Here is a 24211-nt window from a genome sequence, read left to right on the forward strand (position 1 = left end):
TTAACCTAGTAATTTCATTTTTTTTATAAAAAAATTACTGTTCTCTTTAAAACCAATTTTTTACTTTTTACTACTTCTCTGACTTAAGATTGAAAACATGCTGGTTAACAAACTGAGTGAGGCCCAAAATACTGCGAGGTTTGCAAGCGCAGTAGCCAAATAGGCCCTACCTCCCTGCAACCCCTCCAAATAACTTCCTTTAGTCTTTCAATAACTGAAATATAATAAAAAAATCCATTCCAAATTCAGTCATCCATAAGAAGGAAAGTGATCTGAAGCCTATGAAGCATTTTTGTGCATTAAGGTAACCACATACCATCATTTCTGCTAGTGGAACAGCAGCAACCACAACCCTGTTATCTTGACGACTCTGGATTTCCTGAACACTGCCCCTCCGTTGTGCAAGGTCAGCGAGTGCTGCACTGAGATGATCTTCACTTACTGTGATTTCTAGGTTCATCAGGGGCTCCAGTACTTGTATACCAGCTTTTTTCAAAGCCTACATGGAAAGCAAGGAGAATTATGCTGAATCTTTTTTTGTTTTTAGAAAATTGACATAAGAAATGCTTACATAATGTAAGCTAATACTGCCACTCTGAGTCTCTGCTTCCAAAAGCTATAAAATCCCCAAGCGAGGGTGTTACACCATCCAAGAAGAACAATTACCAGATATTGATATACACGTATTTTCCCAGTGATACCTCATGCTACTGTGCTCAACAACAACTTAAGGTTTTGCTGTACCTTTTGCAAGCAACGGGAGACACACGCTGATACCATTGTGTGGGAGGTGTCAGGATGCATTGTCAGTGATTGCACTGTCACATCTATATCCTGAACTGGGAATCCTAGCAAAGGTCCTGGCAAGGAAAAGAAAGAAAAAAAGCATACAAAAAAAAACAGGCTTTTATTTTTTTTTCAGAGTATTAGGACACGCAGAGGGGAAAAAAATCAGGATTAATTTGGAGTCTCTCGTGAATTCTCCCTCCCTTCCCCTTCTCTTTGCTATGCCTAAGGGCATGACTCTTTGTCTTATTCCTCATTTCATGATTTTATCATTACCTAGCTTTGCCAAAAGAGAAAAAGGAATGTAGACTTATACTTTCTTATTCTCTTTACCAAAAACAGTTAACAGTTTTCAGAATTGAAAGTTCCTGAGTGCACTCATCCACACAGCTGTTCCCAAATGATTTTTTTTTTAATACATTAAAATATCTAAAACTTGTCTGTTGAAACAAGACCTCATCTGAAAAAGTAAGGAAATCTTTTGTTTAACCTAAAGTGAGAGTATCTTCTGTACTTTTATTTTCAACAGAATGTGATCACGGCAAATGCCTAATACCAACCCACTGCAAGGTTAACTCAATTCCATAAAAGATGAACTGCTTCTCTAGTAACCTAGGTAGGTTATTTCCCTCCAAACGAGGGCTCTCAAGCAGATCACAAACTGTGTTAGACAGGATGGAAGGCTTGAACTGCATCTAAGGAAAACTAAAACAGCTTTTTTTTCCTACAGAAAACATGGCCAGATTTATTTATTTAAAAAGGAAGAAAGCCCTTAGTGGTATGAATTTTATACCGCTAGACTACAAAGACTACACATTCTGAAGGGTCTTCAAGGAGTGTGAAGAAAGCACATAATCAAGACTCACTCCACAGCTAGAGCTGAGAACACTTTCCGGCTCAAAGCAACATGGAAAAGAAACAGCACATGCTACCTATTCTATATTAATTCTTATTTATTAATCCACTACCTGTTAATTTTGCTGTAAGGGAGGGTTTTTAGGCCAGAAATTATTAAACACATCTTGTTTTGAATTAAATGTAAAAGACAGCTCTTTAGAGAATACTTTGCAATTACGTTAAGACTATTTATCGTATACTTTCACTGATTTAACATAGTGAAAATCAGGAAAAAAAATCAGTAACTAATAGAAGTGTGATATTTACATGTTGGCCTCTGAAACCAGTTCCGATCACATTGCTGTGGTTTGATGTCCATCAAGCAAAAGCCTTATTTGTTATCAAAAAACTAGATCAAAAAAAACACATCAGACTAAATGAAGCTCATTGTTGAATGAATTACGAGAAATCAAGTTTAAAACCAAAGACATTCTGACTTCAGTTGCAAGCATGGCAAAAAAATTTTTTTTGTTAATTTTTGTAGTTAAGGTAATCCTGGAATATTCCTTTGCAAACAGCATTAATAGGTAATTAATTTTAGTTTTCAAGCTACCAAGGAGTTTTTTCCCCTCTTAGAAACATACTGAATTGCTTCTTACAGAAACATGCTGAAAAGTTACACCAGTATTGCTGTCATAGCACTTCCTTTACCTTGAATACATGAATTTGTGATTCCATTTTCTATAGCTCCCTGAAGTTCTTTCGGTAGCACTTCAATGACACTTTCAGCATACTCAATGGCAGGTTTTGTCATTGCTTTGTCCCCTAACCTGGGCCTCACCTCTAGCTCTGTGGTTACAAAGTGTCGTTTATCTCCTACTGTTTTATCCAATACATCTGCAGGGAAAAAAAAGAAAAAAAAAAAGAAACACACATTTAGAAAAAACTAATACGTGTAAGTAACTTTCAGATGAAAGTTATGTAGTTAAGCGTAATTAAAGGTCATTTCAAGGAACAGAACCAGGTACAAGATGTTTCTTACATTCACTCATTCACTCCTTTTACCTGTGGCTTGTGCAGCATTCAGGATGGTTTCTCTGTAGGCTATTTGAAGAGGTCCCAAGTAAGTTTCTATTCCATATTCACGTTTGATTCGGTCATGAATGATCTCTATGTGTAGTTCTCCCATGCCACAAAGAATAGTCTAGTAAGACGAAAGAGAGAGGTGGAAAATCTTGCAAACCTTTCAAGTTTTTAAAGTGCTGTTTAAACAAGGACTCACAGGCTTTTAATAGCTTCTTAAAAGTATTTCAAATTCTAAGGAGCCTAGAGAGAAGAAAACAGGACTACTTTAAGTCATCCAAACACCCTAAGTGAAATAGCAATTACTGTTGTAGGACCACTACAAAAAAAAGAACATATTACATTAGCTTAGAGGGTACATAATTCAAACTCTTCTGAACTCATAAAGAACTGTCAAAAACATGCAGAGCATAGGATGACCTCCTTTATTCTGTAAAGTGCACATGACTCGATTTTAGTTTGAGGCACACAGCTCTGTACATGATACGAAGACATTCAGAGAGTCCTTCTCATTCAAGGGAATCTCAATATGTTAAAAAACGAACAAACAAATAACTAACCGAAGGGTGGTCTTGACAGTTCTAAAATAAAGTTTGACTATGAGATGATGAATAGGAGATTTATCTTACTTGTCCTGTGTCAGGATCTAGCTTCGCTTTCAAGCTTGGATCTTCACGCTGAAGGCAGCTCAATGCATTATCCAAGTCTGTACGTAAACATCAAACATTGTATCTGAAGAGACTCCAGTAATTTGAGAATCAGAATAAAGCCTAAACATCACTTTCCTCCTAGGGTCATATTTTATTCTCAGAAGGAACCAAAAGGACCATGGAGAAGCATATCTTTTGTAGACAAAGACAACTGAAATTACAAGCAACTTGTAACTTCTTATTCTCTCCAATAAATTAATCGCACGCTAAAGAGAGCTTCCATGACTGATTTAACTTCTTAAATAGCAAAATTTAATGACACCAAGCAAGAGCTTAACACTCTGTGCAACTTTCAGAGAAAGGAGCTTTTCAAATAAAAAATTATAGTCTCACTTAAAAATACTGGCTTACTGAAAAGAACTGTTAAAATTTAATCATAAGAATACAGTTTTCCAAGTCATATTTTGCACTTGCATAAAGACATGATTGAACATGTAAGTGCTTCAACAACTCAGTAAAAAGTACTGCTCCTTTTTTATAGATGAGAAAAATTGTCCACTAACTCTTACATGATTTATCTACATATTTAGAAGAGCTCAACAATAAAAGTTTCAAATGCCAATCTTTTTTGTGATTCCCCATTATGTTGCTGAACTGCAAAAGAAAGTAGCTATAAAAAAGCAGTGACAAAATAACAGACTCACAGATGAAACTGCATTTATTCATTTTGCAGACTTTGAGGAAAAAACAGCTGAGACACCTTACAACCCATTGGCTCAGCCTGTGGGCAGGTGGTTCCAAATCTACATCCTGCCTCGCTCCGTTCCACTGTGCTACAGCAGGACTTGGTTTTCCCTTCCCTTCACCCTCAACCATGCTCAGCTTTGTTGGAATGAAGATACAGAGTGTTGGAGGGTGTATTTTCAAAGAGTGAAGCAACCAGGTTTTCTGGTACAGATTCTCTGGGAAGGGCAGTTAAGATTAAAGGTCACACTGCATGGGTGAACCCTAATTAGACTCAGAAAGGTCTTGCTAAGTGGAGAGTTTACACTATAGCATATAACAGCAAACGCTGACTGAAAAAGACAGTTCAAGGTTAACTGTACTCAGAGACGCTAAGAACAGCAAATCTGCATGACTGTAGCAAAACTAAGCATGATAGTAAGATAGGAAAGAGGAGACAAATGCCCCCATGTCTTCCTTCAAAATGAATAGTTAATACTTTTCCCTGACACAAAAAACGTTAAAGTAATAATAAAATCAGGATACTGACAACCACAATCTAAAATACTTTTACATATCTACATTGTACCTTGTTGCTTGGCCATTGAAGGAGGTTCAATGGTACAGAAGAAGACAGGCTCAGGAATCTCAACACCTGCCAGCAGAAGGCTCTCCACGTCACTGCTACTCCTCCGCTCTCTCCCAGTATCCCTTCCAGCTCGTTGTGCTGCAGCTACAGCTGAAGCCTTCGATGACACTATGGTATCTCCAGTGGCACTCTATATATCAACCCCCAGTAACCCAAAAGTGACAGGAAGGGGGAGGAGGGAACATGAAAATGAAACCAAAAGCTGATCATTTCTCTTCCTCAAAACCATCTGTGCTACACCGCACTGATTTATAAATGATTACTATAACTTCTCTACTCAAATAATTAGACTGATCTGGAAGAAGAAAATACATGCTCGAGCTTAGACTGATGTTTCTTTGTCTTGTTCACTAGATTTTAAATCTAACATATTAGTCAAGATATAAAGCCACAAAGGACAGTGTTGGTAAAAGGAAATTTGCTTATGCATGCTAAAATTGGTTACATTTTAGAAAATCTCTGCAAATGATACCTATGCAGCCTGTTCAGACACTGAAACACTATACTAGTAAGCCATCTAATAGAAGTATGAAAAAAAAAAACATACTTAAATTGTTAATTTTGGTTAACTTATTTGCAACATCACTCCCCTTCTCCACTGAGGTCTCTCCATGGCATTACACAGTGTCGGTACTGCGAGAGTTGCAATACGAACACAAGGTCAGAACCCTACAGCTTCAATGTCCAATTCCTTCCATGTAATCAGCCCTGCATCTCCCAGGTCAATTACCAACATTTGCACACTGTAATTTTTCATTTTAGGAGGAAGTACATGTATACTTCAAATAAAGCAAGCTTATATATTTCACAACAATCAAGACAAGAACACATTTGAGATACAGTATCACAGAAGTAGAAAGCACACTAGTGAAACAAGCTTCCTTTCGGAATCACGGATTTTCAATTACCTGTTTTAACCCAACAGTAAGGGCAATGTTGCCAGGCATTAGTGATGGTATTTCAATTTGCTGATCAGCAAAAGGCAGGAGCAGACGGCTTATTCTCTCCCTGCAAATGAAATTCTTGAATATTTCATGACTACCAGGCATTACGATGTTACACTAAACCACATCTTACTCTTACTCACGTGCAGCTTTTGTTAATATTATATACAGCTGATTGAGGTTTCAGTGAACCTGAATAAACACGAATGAAAACCAGTGGTCCACGACATTTATCGTGAAGTACTTTAAACGCTAGGGCACACAGGTCATCTTTGTACCATTGCCTGCAAAACAGAAACCACAACAAAAAGCATACTTGTAGGATTAATATTCTTCAGGCTCACATTTAGATAAATACCCACTCACTTAAGAAGTTGCAGTATTAGCAGAGGCAGATTTTTCTTTAAAAGACAAACAAATAAACAAAAGAATAATTTATACAACATATATTAACCTAAGCAGTTCCACCTCCTGAAGAATACGTAAGAGGACATATAACTCAGCCAATATTAGAGATGATCCCTAGACCCCCATTGTAAAATGCTGGTATCCTCAGATTAAAAATAGATTTTAAGTTCTAAAATTGCAAGTTTGGCAATTGGAGATAAATGCATGCAATTTTAGTAGCACTGGCCAGAGCAGATTCAGTACTTGAGTATATTAAGTCTGTACATCTTTACTGTTATTTAACATCTAACAGCAGTAAGCATTTTTAAAGATATTAATGGTTTCCTAATTTTTTTTTTTTAAATTTTCTCCTTTTATGCTCTCCTACTCGTTTTCCTTTTTGCTGACCCTCCCCTTCTCATTTACTCACAGAAACTCATATGACCGCTCATTAGGTGCAGGCAAGTACATAGTAATAGCGTCCAGTAAAGGCTGTACTCCTTTGTTCTTCAATGCACTGCCACAGAGTACAGGTACTGCTTTCTGAGCTAGTGTGACCCTGCGTATAGCAGACTGTAGCTGCAAAAAAAAATAATAAATCTGTTAACATACAAACCACACTTTAACCTTAAATGGTATTCCAGCTCTTAGATATTGCTCACTGTTCACATACCTAGGAAATGACAAGCTCATTTATTTTTTTCCTTTTATTTATAGAAAAGGAAAGACAGAAAATAAAATGTTTACTATAGGTAAAGAGTGCCTTTTCACTTCATTAAATCAGTGTGTCTGTCTATCAGTGAGTCTATCAGCGTGTAAAAAAGCACAAGGACAAACCAACGGACCTTCAACAGTGTACTAAAACTCCACTGACATATAAATCATTATCATGTAATCAGCAGCCTTTGCAGCTAGCAATAAGCATTTAGAAAGTGATTCCAGCAACTGCTTGAGAATAACTGGGCTATGGCAAGCAATGCGCACAACAGGTCATAAACATGAATCTAGCTACCCGCATTGGTCTTGAGTAACAGACTGTACATTCTGCCCTCTCAGGGCACTGCAACCTGCAGCACACGAGCAGGTGATGTACAGCTAAGCTACTTCTCTGCCTCCAATGGGAAGGGGAAGAACTGCTTGCAGCAACTCCTCTTGCACACACAGTAGTGCCCAATGCTTCCCAAGGTCAGGATTTAAAAAAAAGTTATTTTTGTCTGTCTTTTCATTTAAAGAAGTTACTGTCACACTGCTGATGAGTTTTGTCAGCTTCCACTCCTCAACTTGTAGGAGTTCCTATGTTCTGTTGTTTTAGTGCAGACAATATTTAAGTTCTCATTTTATTTATGTAAGCCACTCTTCCATAGCAACCTTACTGTGAAAGGCCATGTATTCCAACACAACCTTGACAAGCATAAATATGATATTAATAGTAAAAAAAGAATCATTCATTCACTTTTACCATTAAAGTGTTTTAGCAAGATTACCATTTTTCCAATCAGATCATGTGAGACTGTGTTCCTCAATTCGCCTACAAAAATTCACCTTCATTGTGCTCTAAATCCATACTGGGCAGGTAAAGTTATAGTTCAGTTTGCTAAAACAGGATTTGTTTGCTTTTAATTTTTAGTTAGTTTGTTTATTTTTAGTGCTTGTTTATTATAAAAATATTTGAAGTTTTTGTGTACCTAAAAGTTAATTTTAAAGCACAAACACAAGAAATTTTCTTTTGAAACAACAGATTTTGCACTAAAAGGGTAAATGTTTTGGATAGAAACGTAGGTCAGCTCTGCTACTGTAAACAGCAAGGCAGGACCACAGCCTGAATCATGAGAAGCCCTATTAGAATCAACAAGACTACCCATGTGTGCCACTTCCCGTACTTGCTGTACAGTCCCATATTTATTTAACAATATAAAACCCCAAAAGTTTAGAAGCACGTTTCCAAACATAACATCACTTGCCCATCTCCAAATGAACAACATATCCAAATGTTTAGATGCTAAAATAGAAGACACTGGTTTTAAGATTTCTAAACATTCGAGGCACATCTGCTCATGTTCTTTTTCTAATATTCCTTTTTATTTGGAAAGTTTTACTTCACCAGTTTCAACATGCAATGCCTGAAAGCCCAACTAATTTACAGCAACTGAAGTGCTACTTTTGTTAGTAAGAATCAGGAGCTCAGACAAACTGGGTTGACTCCACTTGGAAATTCCATTCACCTTTCCCTAGAGTCTTTTGCACCAGCCTAACTGTCAATAAAAATCATCCTTAACAAAGGTTAAACTATTTTTTTGGTAGTTTTGCCTAACATGTTTGAGAATCACTGTTAGTTCACTATCAGATATACTAATTTTGAATGTACTTTGTCTTAAATTCAAAGTACTATAAAAGCTAGTGATTTGTTGATTAAAAATTTCACATCTGCAAAATCATAATCTGCATGTGCCAAAAAATAAAGATAAATAGCCCTGATATTCATAAAGGCAGCTAGTAATAACTTATTTATAGATAATGAAAGGTAAAAGTTACCTTGTCAGCTGGTAGTAGGTCAAAATTTTCACTGTATTCTCCTAGAACCAGTTCAGCAAATTCATCATCCAGATCTGCAACCTTCAACAGAATAGTTCTGCTTTACTATTTAGTATATATCAGTTTCACAGATAAGTCACCAGTCTTAGTTATTTAGAAAATGCAGCTAAACAGAACAGGAATCAAGACTTTAAAGACACCGGATATCAAACTCAAACCACGCAATACTGAAGATGCATTCCATATCTCAGATTCCAACCCAACTATTATAGATCCTTTTCCCAGTTTTACAAAAGTCATTAGCCTTTTCACATGAAAAAATAAAATCCTTCCTTTATATTACAGAATGTTACTTTTAAACAATAAAAGTTTACCCTTCTCTCAACAATAATGTAACTATTGTAATAGCTATGTAAAGTCTGTTAAATAATAAAAAAAAGTGAGATTTTAATTATATTCTGCTTGACAGCATATGCTAGATAGGATAAGCTTTTACAGTCCTTTCCAGTGTTTCAGGGCTCTTAAACTACTTCTGCAAAATAAATCTCCCCAGAAGAAAAAAGCAAGAGCCTTTAGGGAATCAGTTTTACAAAGAAATCTATGCAAATAGAAGTTTCAAGAAAGCATGGGGTGGGTAGAGGATTATCAACTTCATAAAGCTGCTGTCAGACAAAACATCAGCAGGAAAGAAAATGCTCGTACATCTCCCTGAAACTGAAAAAGCCTGCAGCCATACAGTATCATCACAAGGATAAAACTGAATATATTTCAGACCTGTAAACAAGGCAAAATCTGAAGTAACCAGCAATTAACTTTTGTGAGAGACCAGACACAGCTGGAAAGAAATAGGCAAGCTTTCAGAGCATTTTGAACTTCATGTCAGAGGCTCAAAGGTCCAAGGGATCTCTCGTGTTTTCAAGCCGTTCCAAGTAGCTTTAAAATAATACACCCTTGCACTACCACACACTTGCTACAAGCCTAAGGCACTACACTCCTTCTAGTGGCTACGACAGCTATTAACCAAATACTGAAATGATTCATTTCAGAAGTCTGAAATGATTTCTGAAATTAATTCATTCTGAAGTCTAATTAAGCCAATAGTATATACTTAAGAGATAAAGGAAAGCATTAATTTAGTCAAATGAAAGGCAAGCTTACAATATGACTAGTAGTCAAACTACTACATTTTACATTATTTGTGATAAAAAGAATATTAATAGAATAGAAAGCAGGACAAAAAATACCTTAGGAACACAAAGTTATCTCAATTATAACATTCCTGGCCTGCCTCTTCCTGCTTCAGGAAGGGACTAGAAACCAAAGGGGGAAAGGGGCGGGACGGGACCAAACAAAACCAACACTGTTTTATGAAGCTTTCCAACTAAGAAGATTTTTTTTTGAAAGGACAGACTGAGTAATAACACTCCCATTTAAAACCCGCGTATTTAGAAAACTAGATTGTATACGTGTTTTACTGAACTTGATGCAATACTAAGTGCATCCCTCTGACTGATGTTTAAAGGGAAATTGAAAGTCCAGCATCCCCTGTCTATGCACTTGCACAACATTTTACAAAGCTGCATGGAAGGCAGGTCTTCCAGCAAAATGGATCAATGCCTCAGGCAAATGTAATTGTTAAACTTCCCATATTTTCATTTATAGAAGTATAGAGTCAAATATAATCACTACTACATTTGTAGGCCATATAAAAGCAACTGCAGTTTTAGACTGAATAAAAGCAAACAGGATGCAAAATAACTCATTTTAATTGGAGAGAAGTCTTGCTTGGAGTCTCTCAAGTGCAACCAACATTTCTGTATCATTACATAAATCACACAGAACAATTTGGGATTTTATGCCAGCTGAGAGAAGAAAAACAATCTGGACAGACTATTTCAAATGTTCTCCACTGTTTAACAGGCAGTTAACTCCTACTTTATTGTTCTTCCATTCTTCACCTCTTCTACACTGTCTCATCTGTGGGAAACATGTTAGGATCTTAGTATCAAGTAGATCATGTTTCTATTGCAATTTCTTAGCTTTGCAGTATGACAATTTATGGAAAAGAAATATATTCTTCTTATCTCATGTAAGTCATCATGGACTTTCTGGATGGATCTGGGACAAGGTTTATGGTGAGGTTTATGTTTTTTTATTCAGCTGCCTCTAGCACAGCATTTAGTGTCATTCTGAACAGACTGTGACATCCCATCCAGCTTCTAGCTGCCACTCCAGGATACAGATAGCCCACAGGTTCTGGGTTCTATGTGTCAGGCCTCATGTGAATGTCCCAGGTATCTTTTCACAACTAAGACAGCAAAAGATTGCTATCTTAGATTGCATGTTAGCCATCTTAATACTAAATCTAGCTTTTATGAATTTTAAGACGCAAGGAGTATTTTCCATTTTGCAAATGTACTGTGCAGCCAGGGAGTCTGACTCTCTATATCTAGCGTGTTTTGCCATCACACGTTTGACAGATGTAAATTAAGTGAAGAAAATGGGAAATCAATTCAACAAGGACAAATGCAGAACTTTGTACCTGGGACAAAACAAATCCATGCACTGATGCAGAATGGGGATGAACTACCTAGGAAATAGCTTTGCAGAAGACAACCTGAGGGTCCTGCTGGACCAGCAAGCTTAAGTCAGCAGTGTCCCCTTGCAGTGATAAATGCTAACTGCATACTGCAGGAGTACACCCAGTGGATCAAGGCAAGGACTTACCACCCTCTACTTTGCACTTGTGAAGCCACATCTTAGACATTGATTTTAGGTTCCCTCGCACAAGAGAGAGTGATAAATGGTGAGAAATCCAGGGGAATATTACTAAGGTGGTATGTTGGATTGCAGCTGGAGACCCAGAGAGATGACCATCTAAAAAGCTCATCTAAAGAGGAAAACGAAGGATGTTAAATGCTGCCTCCTACTACCTACAACCTGAAATGGTGGTGGGACTGTGTCAGGGAAAAGAACCAGATTCTTTACAGGGGCACGCAAGGAACTGACAAGAAGCACTGCCGTAGTTCACAACATGGCAAATTCCTGTTGGTCAAAAAGAAACAACGCTTCACTACAAGGACAATCAAACACTGGGATGTGCTGCCTAGACAGATTGTAATTTCCACCCCTAGAGACCTTGAAAACTAAGCTGAACAAGGCCCATAACAACATGATCTAATGCTGAAGTTAGTCCTGTTTTTAGCAGACCACTGCACTAGATGCATCCAGAGGTCCCTTTCAGCTTAATTTTTTCTACTGTTCTAAGTAACAGTTTTAAATGTATTATGTATTTACTTTAGAACTTTACTTGTTCTATTAAGGTATTTCTAGCATCCTGGACTTCTTGGAACAGGTTGGGATCATCAGTCTCTAGCAGCGGCTTTTGCTCAAAATGTTTTCCGTCATCCATATCAGAAGTAGGTTTCCAAATTATTTGTTCCTTAGTCACAACATCAACCAGTCCTCTGAAAGTCTTGGCCTCCCCAATGGGCAACTGCAAATAGAATTAGAGAGTTGCAGAAAATTAAGAAGGAAGTTCCATTCAAAAGAAAAGCAGATAAATTTCTAAGCTTAATTTCTAAACTTAATTTCTAAGCTTACCTGTAAAAGCAAAGGTTTTGTCTTCAACTTTTGTTTGATACTCTCAACAGCGTACGTAAAGCTGTATCAAAACAACAGATATTAAGTTACAATAAATTTAATGATACAGTAAAATTGGTTTACTTTTCCTTATTTATTGTAAAAATTACTCCTACGATTACAAAAAAAATGCATGTGCATAATTGAAGATATGTATAATATATACTAACATAATTTACTATCTCTGTACTTAACAGAACAACTTTAACTTGATTAGATACATTCTATTACAAGGTTTTTAACAGTGATTAAAATAACTGTATAAATACCTTGCCCTGTTTTTGTCCATCTTGTTTAAAAAGCAGATTCGTGGTATCTGATGTTTGTCTGCTTGTCTCCAGACTGTCAGAGTTTGTGCCTACACAAAGACACAAAATAGCGACATTAACGCTAAGAGTTGAACTATACACTCCCCAATATCTTTTCATCTTATACTGCCTCTGCTGAGGGACTGAGTTCAGAGTAGAGAAGGGAACTACGCTGAAGGCATTATGACACCCCCTTATCTAGCAAAGTAGATGAACTTCACAAGCAACTTTGTCACAGCTCTTCCCTCAGCTGTCACCATTTCCCCTCCTCCACTAAGGGCACAAAGGAACATACCAAAGGTAACACAGAGAGAAGATAGGCATTACAGGGGATCTATGCCGAAAGAAACTCAGTAATGTTTAGGCTTAAAACTTTATTGCCAAGACTTAAGTACACATTAGCAAACATATTTGTTGCTACACAAACAACACTAAAAACTACTGTGGTTACACTGGTAATTTGTGTACAGCTGAGCCATTTGTGACAGTCATTTTTATTTAAAAGTTAAAACTGGTATGTATGAAAATCAGTTCCGGTTCAGAAGCAGTCTCCTATCAATACATGGAAATAATGCAAGAAATTCCCACACATTAAAAAATAAATAAAAAATAAAATAAAAAAAACACTGCTGTCATTTTTTGTTGTTGGGTGTGGAAGGGTTCAGGCTCGTATACGATGGTACGTAAACTGAACACTGAATTCAAAACATGAAACTGTTCTACAGAATTGAACCATGCATGCTATAAATTCAAATTCCAGCCTGCCTACACCTTTTAGGCACTATGCTCCAATGGGCATATTTAAACAGGTCACTGAGGAGGGAGAAATTCTGGGTGAAAATTATTCATTTCTTTACATGGAATCCTCTAATGAGATACTCATTTCTCTCTAGCGATAGAGCTAGCCAGAAGCATTCATATCAATCTGCATCTATATATAAAAAAAATAAAAAGGCAACAAAAAACCTACAAAAATCAAAAACAGACTTACGTGGCAATCCTCCTTATTTTCTTCTCAGTAGCAGAGAAATTCCTGTACACTTATATAACTTAAAATTAAAATGTTCAGCTTTCTGAAGCTCAATTTTGAACAAAGCACGAACATAGATAACATGGAGAAACATCTATATATTATTGTTATTATTTCAGCATCTTTTAAGTCATTAAGAAAACAAAACAAAACATTACCAGTCATTTTTACCTCAACGCCAGCTGAAGCATCAAACACTGCTACTGCTCCATCCAGCACTCTCAAGCAACGCTCAACTTCCAGTGTAAAGTCTACATGACCTAAAAAACAATTGAAAGAATTCAAACTCATAATTTGAATTACGACTGTCATAATTGGAACAGGCAACATCTACAGGTCACTACAGTTTTTTTTAATGCTCAAAAACATGTCAAAATGACCTTGTCTCCACTTTCATAGAAATATACCCACCAGTCCTTGAAACACATAGACTGTACCTGAGCTAACTTTAAACAAGCCAGATCAGGCTCCAGGAAGCAATAATTCATCAAGGTCAACACAGCTCAGTACAGGTTTATTTACTGCATCAATTCAACCACTTAAATATTGCACCATATTCAAAACTAGGACCTAGGCACAGCAACACCTCACCTCATCTACTCCCTCCTAGTAAGATGAGTATCACTAAAGCATAGTACCTGGGGTGTCAATCAGATTGATTCTGTAGTCCTTCCAGTCAAAAGTAACAGCAGCAGACTGAATGGTAATACCACGTTCTCGTTCCTGTACCATAAAATCTGTCACTGTGTCCCCATCATCAACATCTGTGAACAGAAAGTAGGATTACAGTTGGGTGTTTAAATCACTCAAAGGCTGAAGTTGTCTTGGAATAAAGATGGTGAGAGAGATTTGGAAATACTCTCCCTTTTCTACATGTACAAGCCATGAAAACTGCCCTAATTCATAGAATGATGTCAGCTCATACCCAGGCTCCCTGTCTAAGCAACAAATGCTTTGCAAGTTGAAGACCAACAATTCCAACAACATTTGATGTTATTAATCAAAAAACAACACTATGTAGAAACTTAAAAATTAAAGTGACGCTGTGAGAAGCTTAAGAAAATAAAGCAAAGTCCAAAACCATGAACAAACCACACTTTTGAAAAGACTGGCTGCACTCATTGTATATGACCTGATATTTTAAAATTTAATAGTTAAAACTTAATTAAGTTAAAAGTAGACTTATGTTAAAAAAAGTTACAATTTATTATTTTTATTTTTAATAGAAAAAGATGCAGTCAAGCCTGTGATTGAACCAAGTTCAATCGATCCACTAGCCAAATATCTTCTAACACTCTCATATACAGTGGAGAAAACAGAATTAAATTTAAAAGATCAAAAGGCAGAATAAATAAAGGCTGCTGTGATACTTTCAATATTGACGATTTCTGAGAGAGTTGATGCTGCAAGAAATTCTTCCTGTGTTAGGGCTTCCAAAATAAATGGTTATTTTTTGGTAATCTGGTTCCCTGACACATCAAAAGGGAACTGGAGAAACAGCTTTCCCAAAACAGCCAATGAACAATATGTAAAACAAGGAGAGCTTCTGATTAAATCTTAAGCAAATCAAAGTGCACTAAAAATAAAAGAAAAACATTGAATCTGTGAGCTCTTAACTGCCTTAGAATGTAAGTGCAACCATGTTAGGACATGATAGAAAATGCATTATAATTTCACTTTATTGTGACATAATTTTGATACAGTGAATTTCTATGCTAAAAATTCTACCAGCAATTTCTAACTGCATTGTGTATGATTGCTATTAATGTTAAGTCTCTCAAAGCCACTGAAACAAAACAATAAAAAAAAATAAAATCTAACCTCCAAGTGTTCTTATGTATCCAGAATAATACAGCATTCTCTCTGTTGTTGTAGTTTTCCCTGCATCAATATGGGCCATGATGCCAATGTTGCGGATTCTGCATAAAACAAATACATTACCTTTACTGTGGTATTTTTTTTCCAGTGATGTTGGCTCTTGCATAAACAATTCATATCCATTATGATGAAGATGAATCACACAGGATGAATAACATTTTTCCTCTACTGCTTAACTGATATAACGTACATGCTGATTCTGAAGCATTTTAGCACTGAAATGGCGAATTTTCTTCAGATTGGTAATATTTGAGAGTATAGGAACAGTTTAACATGCTTCACTTCTGTAGTAGTTTCATCTCGTTCTACACCCACCTCCCCTCTCCACAGAGGGAAACAGCCCTGTTACCTTCTTGTCCATCCCTATCCCTAAGCCCTGGTGACTAAAGCAGTCTGTTGCATATATACTCTTTATGCCCCAAATCTAGCAACCAATTTCTCATGAAGTTGTCTCTGATTGTGTTCAGTCAAATCTTCTTTTCCAAAGTACCTTGCCTGGAGGCTACCAAAGCTACTTCACTGACTGCACATCACAGGCTTGTGGTCAGCCCCCGTATTCACCATTAATGGTAGCTGAATGACAGAGGTAGTCTCCCATGAGAGCTTCATCCCTCTGCCATTCCTTTGACAACTCAGCCCCTCATTGCGAAGGCCCTTATCTCTATGGCCAAGCACTCCTGTAAACACAAAGTAGGCAGTCCTGCCCACGGTGGTGGTCCCGTTTACAAGAAATTCCTTCCCCCCCATTTACGTACCAATGACCACCATGGACTCTGAGCTTCACTAAAAGGCCAATTTTGATTGCAATTATAAACAAAAGACTCACGTATTTACCAATCCAAGACCTTTCTGACACTAATAACCATTTTACACCAAAATGTCAGAAATCTAAAACCAAGGAAGTATTAACTGTTATTTAGAGCATGCACTTAACAGGAATAGCAACAACCCTTGATATTGTACCACATCAATTCCCCTTCCTCTCAGTTACGTAGGGAGAGTAAGCTGGCATGACATACCTGGATATATGAGGATTAATGACAGAACGTAGAGATTTAACATCTTCTGGAAACAAACAAAACCAAGATTTGTCAGACTGATAACAACACAGAAGTGACAGATTTTTAACAAAATCAGGTATATTTAAGAAAACTCCTAAAAAGCTTGCCAAAAACTATTCAGACAAAGCCACAACTCATGACAAACCCTAATCCCTACCCATCTCAAACTTCTAAAGAAATTGCAACCAACCTCTCACTCTCTTGCTCTCTCTCACACACAAAACTCTTCAAAGCTTAGAAACAACATGAAAGAGCCAACACAGAAAAGTATCATCAGAACAGCAAAATCTTACTCTGCAGAAGCCGTAACAAAACACGCCACAGTTCAAGACAATCGCAATGCTGAAATTAATTTGAACATCTTTCCTGGGGAGAAAGCAAACTGACCTAGACTAAGAAGAGTTTTAAATCTGTATTTTCTTGAAAGATACTTCCTCTCTCACACATTATTTAGTTGGAAAATAAGCTGCAAAGCTACACTTTTATGAAACTGATATATAATTCAGTTACTCAAGCCATACAAGTTGTTTCAGTAACTCACTTTTCTAGTTTATCTTAGATACGCCAAACAGAATTCAAGTGTATTTAAATATTTCTTCATCATCTACATATCATCCTTTTTATTAGAGATAACATTAAAAAGGCAACCCATTAGTTTGCATCTTGATGAAGAGAAAGACTGATTTTACAAGAAACAAGGTTGCAAGCTAGCCATTCACATAAATACACACGCACAAGAAGGAAAACACACACCAACACAAACACCTCCAAGTAAGTTCAGCTAGCACTGCCTTTCTCCCTCCAGTTTCTAAAATAACACATATGATAACACATTAGTATGTCTGAGTCTTCTTGCTTGTCTAAGTCATGATAAAAAGTTATGTGGAGAGCAAAACTCGGCCTCCACATGACACACCGAGGTATTCGGCACAGTGTAACTGGGGATAAATACAGTAGGCAATAGGGACACCGCACAGACAACTTCAAGTAAAAAAAATACAGAGACTTTATTGCCATTAGCAACTTTTAACTGAGTTAAGACTAATCCTCAGGTACACGACTGAAGATTAAGACTTTTAATAACATACACGCGGCTAAATACATTAACTATATTTTTGTTTTTAAATAGAAGTTGGCTACCCACCAGTGACCAATATTTTCATCTCCACTTTCTTCTAAAACACTGCGGAAAAATATCTGCCTGACTCCTAATGCTAATTTGTATCAATTGAATTCCATTCTATCTCAGTGCTGCTACTCAAAAAACAGTAAAAACTCCTTTTAATTGAAATTTTGTTTTCCAGGTATCTTATTCTTCTTATTCTCTTTTACCCTAACTCTGTGAAGAAAATAGACTAATGATAACTTAGAACTTCCTTCTCTTTAATCACAGATTCCTGTTTTTCTACCCCTTGTTCAACATGCTGGCTATCATCAGCGACTTGATAACCAATTAATACTTCAGGCAGTTGGACAGGGGTTCCAGCACACTTCACAGCTGACCTGATTTCTTACCCATCTCTATGTTTAATTTTTCTTATTTCCTAAGGTCTTTATACTGTACACCTACAGAGAAAACAGAAGAAAAACAAAGCATTTCTTTTCAATCTTTGATCCTAGTAACTGCTCTGCACTTGAAAACATGAATTTTACAAATAACGACTCAAAAATACAGTAAAACTTAGAAATTATCTTACTCATTTTAAAATGAATTCCTACTACTAAGTCATAAATTAAATTGAGAGAAATGACAAAATATTTTAAACTTATACCTGGTGAATAACTGTAGTTTCTCTGACAGGTGTTCTGCCATGTCAGGCTTAGGACTCTGATTTTTGTCTTCCTGAAACAGGCATGCTAAAAATGGAAGGAAAACAAATAATACAAAAAAAAAGTCATCAGTATAAGTAATGACTAAACACACTAAGATCTAAATACAAATAAGATATTGCAGGAACTGATATTCACTGGATATTTACATAAACTCAGATTGCCACCTAGTTGGAAGCAAAAGTATGAAGATAGTAATGTCACTGTTTAAACCAAGTCCAAATCCAGTATCATTTGGGAATTCTTGTAAAAATCTATGATATTATCAAAACAAGTTGACAGTAGCCACAGTATTTTAAATATGCCTAAGTATTTGTTTAAATAATTCAAATTTAACAGTTAAAAATACTATGTAATTCAAACCACGTGTCTAAAAAAGGTTTAGAAGAAAACACAACTTCCCCATTCTGACTCATGAGAAGCCCAATTTCAACACGAATTCATTCATGCTGTTCAGATACCAACTCCAACTGAAAGAAAATGTTTACTTTTTTTCTTTTGTTCACCAAAAAAGTATCAAAATTTAGGAAAAAAAGTTTACCTCACTGCATAAACTTGTTAACTTCAACGTGCTCATCGGAAGTTTCCTCACAGTTCTCAACATCCTGGCTCCTGTGTCTCACACTGTTCCCTGTTAAAAATAAAGAAAGAAAGAAAGAAAGAAACATACCAAATGCTTACAACAGAAAACCCGTAACTATACTTCTACAGAAAGCTATTATGGAACTGGGTTCATTTTCAAGTTAGGTTACTGTTTTTCAGGTTAAACCATCAACAGATCTGTAACGACAAGTTATGAGGCCTTATGAGGCAGCAGCATAACTGTGCGTCCACAAACGCAAAGCACATTTCCTAAATGATTTTACAACCAACGAAGCAGAACAACCCATAGCACAATCCGCACTCACGGTACAATCGAGCTCCAGACCTCTGGTTACAGATCAGCGAAGCACAAACCGTTTTCTGATCTTGAAGGAGAGAGGCAGGGAAAAGTACATTCCTTGAACAACAACAACAAAAAAAATAATAAATAAAAAAAAAATACCACAGACAACCTCGGTACTTCCTGACGGGGCCGGGCCGGGTCCGCCCCCGTCCTGAGGCGCCGGCGGAAGGCGCTCCCCTCATCCCCTTCCCCGCCGCTCCCCGGAACCGCGCCGAGCCCCGGCCTCCCGACCCGGCCTCAGCAGACGCAGCGGCCCCGCCCGCGGCTCCGGCCCTGCCCGCCGCCTTCTTCGCCCCTTTTTCGCCCCGCCGAGCCGGGCGCCGGGCTCTAGGGACGCGCAGGAGGCCGCCCGGCCCCGCGGAGAACCAAAGAGCCGCCGCCGGGGGAGCGTTTCCAGCCGGGGCGGCCGCGCGGGGGGACCGCCCTTTTGGCAGCGCGGGGAGGCCGCGGGGAGGCCGCCATGGTGGGCATGGGACGGGACGGGACGGGGGAAAGCGGGGACGGGGACGGAGCATGGGGTGTGGGGACGGGGTATGGGGTGTGGGGACGGGGCATGGGGTGTGGGGACGGAGCATGGGGTGTGGGGACGGAGCATGGGGTGTGGGGACGGAGCATGGGGTGTGGGGACGGAGCATGGGGTGTGGGGACGGAGCATGGGGTGTGGGGACGGAGCATGGGGTGTGGGGACGGAGCATGGGGTGTGGGGACGGAGCATGGGGTGTGGGGACGGAGCATGGGGTGTGGGGACGGAGCATGGGGTGTGGGGACGGAGCATGGGGTGTGGGGACGGAGCATGGGGTGTGGGGATGGGATATGGGGACAGGGTTGGGTTTGGGTTTGACCCTGCTGCCCCGCACCCACAGCCGCAGAACGAGTACATCGAGCTGCACCGCAAGCGGTATGGGTACCGCCTGGACTACCATGAGAAGAAGAGGAAGAAGGAGGGCCGGGAGGCCCACGAGCGGTCCAGGAAGGCCAAGAAGATGATCGGGCTGAAGGCCAAGCTCTACCACAAGCAGCGGCATGCCGAGAAGATCCAGATGAAGAAGACGTGAGTAGCCACTGCTCCCCTGGCATCGGCCGGTCATCCTGGCACTGGAGGAGTTCACAGAGCTATAAAGAGATAGTTATTGTTTGGTCATACGTTGCACTTAAATATCGCTTAATTTTTAGGATGGAATGGTTAAGGCGTTACCTGACCTCCCCCCTTCTCAACTCATGTGTTTACCAATGCAGTTAACAATTCTGTTCCTAAAAACATTCGTTAAAATAAGCATTAATTAGCAGTAGCAATGACAATCATGTAGCTGTGACACAATACAAAAATACTGTATTGGCTTTAGCACTGCACAGATGTGCTTGGCTTTGAGAGTTAGACTCTTTGCTTTAAGCTATTCAGAAATTCCTTAGTAAGAGCCATGCCTTGTATTCCTGTCTTGTCAGGAATTGACGGGCTTTGATGCACTCTGTAATCTGTCAGCCATTATATTAAGAGAAATAACTAGTTTTCCATGAAAAATATTTAGGATTATTCCTTAAATCTAAATACATACTACATTACATTGTTTACAAATATCTCTTTAAAAAAAAAAAAAATGAATAGGCACTACCTGAGGTAGGAGGCTATCATATCTCAAAATGTGTTTTTTTTTTTTCCATTCTTAGTACTGAGTTGGTTTTAAAAAATACTGTGTTTCTTTCTTTGCAGCATTAAAATGCATGAAAAGAGAAAGACAAAGGAAAAGAATGATGAAAAAACACCTAAAGGAGCTGTACCAGCATACCTGCTGGACAGAGAAGGCCAGTCACGGGCTAAGGTTCTCTCTAACATGATCAAACAGAAGAGAAAAGAGAAAGCGGTAAGTAACTGTATTAAAAGCCAGATACTTGGTATTTTTTGTGACAATGATTACCTTGTGGCATTGATGCTCAAGCAAACTCTAAATATCAATACTATATGAAAGCTGAAACGGAATAGTTTACCAGTCTTGAACAAAGCACGTGCAATGTCTTGATTTTCATAAATTTAAATGCTAATTAAAATAAGTAGCTATAAGGTATATAAAAAAATAAAACCAAAGAGAGTACCTGTAGACTATATTTTATTTTATTCTTTGGTTGTCTCCTTTGATTTAGCAATGGCACATCTATGACTTAATGACAATTATGTTTTCTGCAGGGGAAATGGGAGGTTCCTGTGCCAAAGGTCCGTGCACAGGGAGAAACAGAAGTTTTAAAAGTTATTCGTACAGGGAAGAGAAAGAAGAAGGCCTGGAAGAGAATGGTTACAAAAGTTTGTTTTGTTGGAGATGGCTTTACTAGGAAACCTCCTAAATATGAACGATTCATTCGACCAATGGTAATGTTCTTGAGACTTAAAGAATGTTGAAGTAATAATTGTCTTGACTTGCTGTTCTGAGTTTAGCAAGGAAACTTCCTTGTGTGATAATGCACTTAATTACTGCTGATTTAGAGGGTTCTTAGTAGTTTCCTGCAGAAATGTCAACTTAGAACTGGCAGGTGGGGAGATACCCCTGCAGTCACAGCCACTGCCTGCGTTGGAATGTTTCCACTCTTACTCGGATGACACGAATGAGTTAAATCTAATCTTTCAAATCAGGAAGGTCTGTAGGAGCGGTACTTTGGAAACCTCTGTCTTTTTCAAGCTACTGCGATTCTGTCAGCTGCAGAGCCTGACTTGGTTGTAGGACTCAAGTACTCTGTCCTCCTGGTTTGCTAACAAAGCTTGAAGCACAGTGGTGACAGTATGCAAGGGAAATGCTGTTCCTGCCTGGCCTTGTCTTAACACAGCTGCAAAGAACAGTGTCTAGGCTCTGCCTGCCTAGCAGTGCACAGGAGGGAAGATCAGATTTAGTAAGGCAGCAGATTTTTTTATATAAATACAAAGTAGAAGCCTTGAGTAGGTTTTTATTGACACACAAAGGGTTATGGTACTTAGTGGTAAAGCCCCCTTTAAAGAGCATGGGTTCTTAGATAGAAAGAGGTGTAATAGATGGGTGTTTAATATTTTGTAATATGTGAAAGGTTTTCTCAGGTTTGCAGGAATAAAGGAAACGTTTCAAGTCTAAAAACCAGTAGGACTGTTAAATGCTTTACTGTAAACTCCTCATTTCTTCATGGAACCCGTGGTAGCAAGTATTCTTCTTGAGCTACTCTTGTTTTTTATCAGGTTCTTAACAATCCTGGCATTCTATACTAGGCAGATGACATTCTATATTATGGATTGTTTCATTCTTTTCAGTCTGTTAAAATGCATAAAGCTGAGGACGTAATGTGCTAAATTAGCTGTGAGAGCTTAAAAACTAATTTGTTCCAACTCTTTGTGCAACAGGGCTTACGTTTCAAGAAGGCACATGTGACACATCCTGAACTTAAAGCTACTTTTTGCCTGCCTATCCTTGGTGTAAAGAAGAATCCGTCTTCTCCTTTGTATACAACGTTGGGGGTAATTACCAAAGGTACTGTCATTGAAGTGAACGTGAGCGAGCTCGGCCTGGTGACGCAAGGGGGCAAAGTTATCTGGGGTAAGTAGTTAAACTAGCTGCACTGAATAACTACTTTTAAGTCTTTATTGCCTGGTGTATTCTGAAGGCTCTGTCCTGTAAAATAGATCATTGTAATTTATCCATGTTAGGTTTTGGCTGTAGCAGAAGTAATTGCTGGACAGCTATAAAAACACTAGTTTTATTTAACATTAGGCTTTCAATTCAGACTTTCAACATCAAATTAGGCAAAGTTCAGAAAAATGAATTAACTTGCTTGCCTGTGTCTTGCATTAAGAAGTGTTAAAAGGCTATAAAGACCTAACCATGTAGACTATGAATAACTAAGTTTTCAGTGAAAGTTGTATGTAGAAGTGTCTTCATTCCATTAGGCTAACTTCTTTTAACAGTGAGGTTGACTTGGACAGCAGAACGTGTAGCCGAACTTATGTTTGTTTTTTTTTTTTAAATGCACCTAGAACTCCTAAGAATGCATTTATAAAAACAGCCTGAGTAGTATATTGAGAACGGAAGTTTGCAGCTCATCAGAAAGCGCATTTAGATTTCAGAATGCTTTCAGTTTGGGAACAGGAATTTCTTCCCCTTCTAAGGAGACTCGTGGATTAAACTTGCAAACATGCAAAATTGTTACTTGCTGTATGGGCTACTTCAAGCTTTTGTAGACATTTCATTTCCTTTTCTCTTTAGGGAAATATGCACAAGTAACAAACAATCCAGAAAATGATGGCTGTATTAACGCAGTTCTGCTCGTCTAAGCTGTGTTTGATACTAAGCAGTGGACACTGACTCTTACAAAATCAGTGCAGTTTCAACAAGTTTGGAAGATCTCTGGAACCTTCAACCATTCAGGAACATTGGCCCCAGAAGCTGGTGAGGAATTTAAATGTGCCAGAAAGGACTGTTCAGATTTCTAACCTGTTCCACTGAACATTGTCTAAATAAAGTAATTTGATTTTCATGCTTGACTGACATGGTGTGGATTTGAACTAAATCTTGTCAACTCTACAGTAGCAGTTGCCTGGCTTAGATAATATTCTATAAATTCTTAGCTCACATTCCTATCAATAGGAAATAAAGCCATTATCTCCCATGATGGCCTACTGTAAAGCTAAAGTTGCAGAGGAGCATGCGGACTTGCACTCAGCTTCTGGGAAAGTAGTAGTGGTGGAAGGATGCAGACTTACTGCAGATGGACATCAGGAATTGAGCACTCTAGTTTGGTACTTGCTCCTACAGAAGGATGGGGTTGGATCATATCTGCATTGTGAGGGTGTGGGAAGTTTACTAGAAGGGCAATGACTTTTTTCTTATTACCTCCATTATTTCTCCCCTTTGCATCCCTGACTGTGTTTGTGGAAAGGATAATGACTGTAGAGCAGGCAGGCAAGAGATTAACAGTTT

At 38.2% G+C, this 24211-nt stretch overlaps 2 protein-coding genes across 4 annotated transcripts in view; one reads left to right on the forward strand and one right to left on the reverse strand.

The window, feature by feature from the left end:
* Positions 1–19434, reverse strand: part of GFM2 (GTP dependent ribosome recycling factor mitochondrial 2) — a 20544-nt gene extending 1110 nt beyond the window's left edge. The window contains exons 1-20 of one of the 3 annotated variants that reach the window (XM_083816936.1): positions 19249–19434; positions 18882–18971; positions 18283–18367; positions 16469–16511; positions 15393–15490; positions 14210–14335; positions 13743–13831; positions 12503–12591; positions 12195–12255; positions 11902–12087; positions 8592–8672; positions 6490–6638; positions 5816–5956; positions 5637–5736; positions 4669–4858; positions 3336–3412; positions 2689–2827; positions 2335–2520; positions 745–860; positions 317–499 (exon numbers count right to left, since the gene is read on the reverse strand). In XM_083816936.1, coding sequence (XP_083673062.1) covers positions 317–499; positions 745–860; positions 2335–2520; positions 2689–2827; positions 3336–3412; positions 4669–4858; positions 5637–5736; positions 5816–5956; positions 6490–6638; positions 8592–8672; positions 11902–12087; positions 12195–12255; positions 12503–12591; positions 13743–13831; positions 14210–14335; positions 15393–15490; positions 16469–16511; positions 18283–18367; positions 18882–18944 — 2202 coding nt within the window. In that variant the 5' untranslated portion in view covers positions 18945–18971; positions 19249–19434. Of the gene's footprint in view, positions 1–316; positions 500–744; positions 861–2334; positions 2521–2688; positions 2828–3335; positions 3413–4668; positions 4859–5636; positions 5737–5815; positions 5957–6489; positions 6639–8591; positions 8673–11901; positions 12088–12194; positions 12256–12502; positions 12592–13742; positions 13832–14209; positions 14336–15392; positions 15491–16468; positions 16515–18282; positions 18368–18881; positions 18972–19248 lie in introns of all 3 variants that reach the window. The other 2 variants (XM_083816934.1, XM_083816935.1) reach the window with 2 other exon arrangements.
* Positions 19435–19504: 70 nt separating this feature from the next.
* Positions 19505–23768, forward strand: NSA2 (NSA2 ribosome biogenesis factor). Its single transcript, XM_083816948.1, has 6 exons — positions 19505–19749; positions 20150–20337; positions 20995–21145; positions 21466–21645; positions 22639–22831; positions 23498–23768. Exons 1-6 carry the CDS (start codon positions 19747–19749, stop codon positions 23563–23565), a joined length of 783 nt encoding a protein of 260 aa, XP_083673074.1. The 5' UTR covers positions 19505–19746; the 3' UTR covers positions 23566–23768.
* The last annotated feature ends 443 nt before the right edge of the window (positions 23769–24211 follow it).

This window comes from Anser anser, assembly GCF_964211835.1.
Source record: "Anser anser genome assembly, chromosome: Z".
Lineage (NCBI taxonomy): Eukaryota > Metazoa > Chordata > Aves > Anseriformes > Anatidae > Anser > Anser anser.

Coding starts and splice junctions, on each gene's coding strand:
- NSA2 (XM_083816948.1), top strand. Junction 20,338..20,994: donor AAGATCCAGATGAAGAAGAC/GTGAGTAGCCAC, acceptor CTTTCTTTGCAG/CATTAAAATGCATGAAAAGA. Junction 22,832..23,497: donor AGGGGGCAAAGTTATCTGGG/GTAAGTAGTTAA, acceptor TTTTCTCTTTAG/GGAAATATGCACAAGTAACA.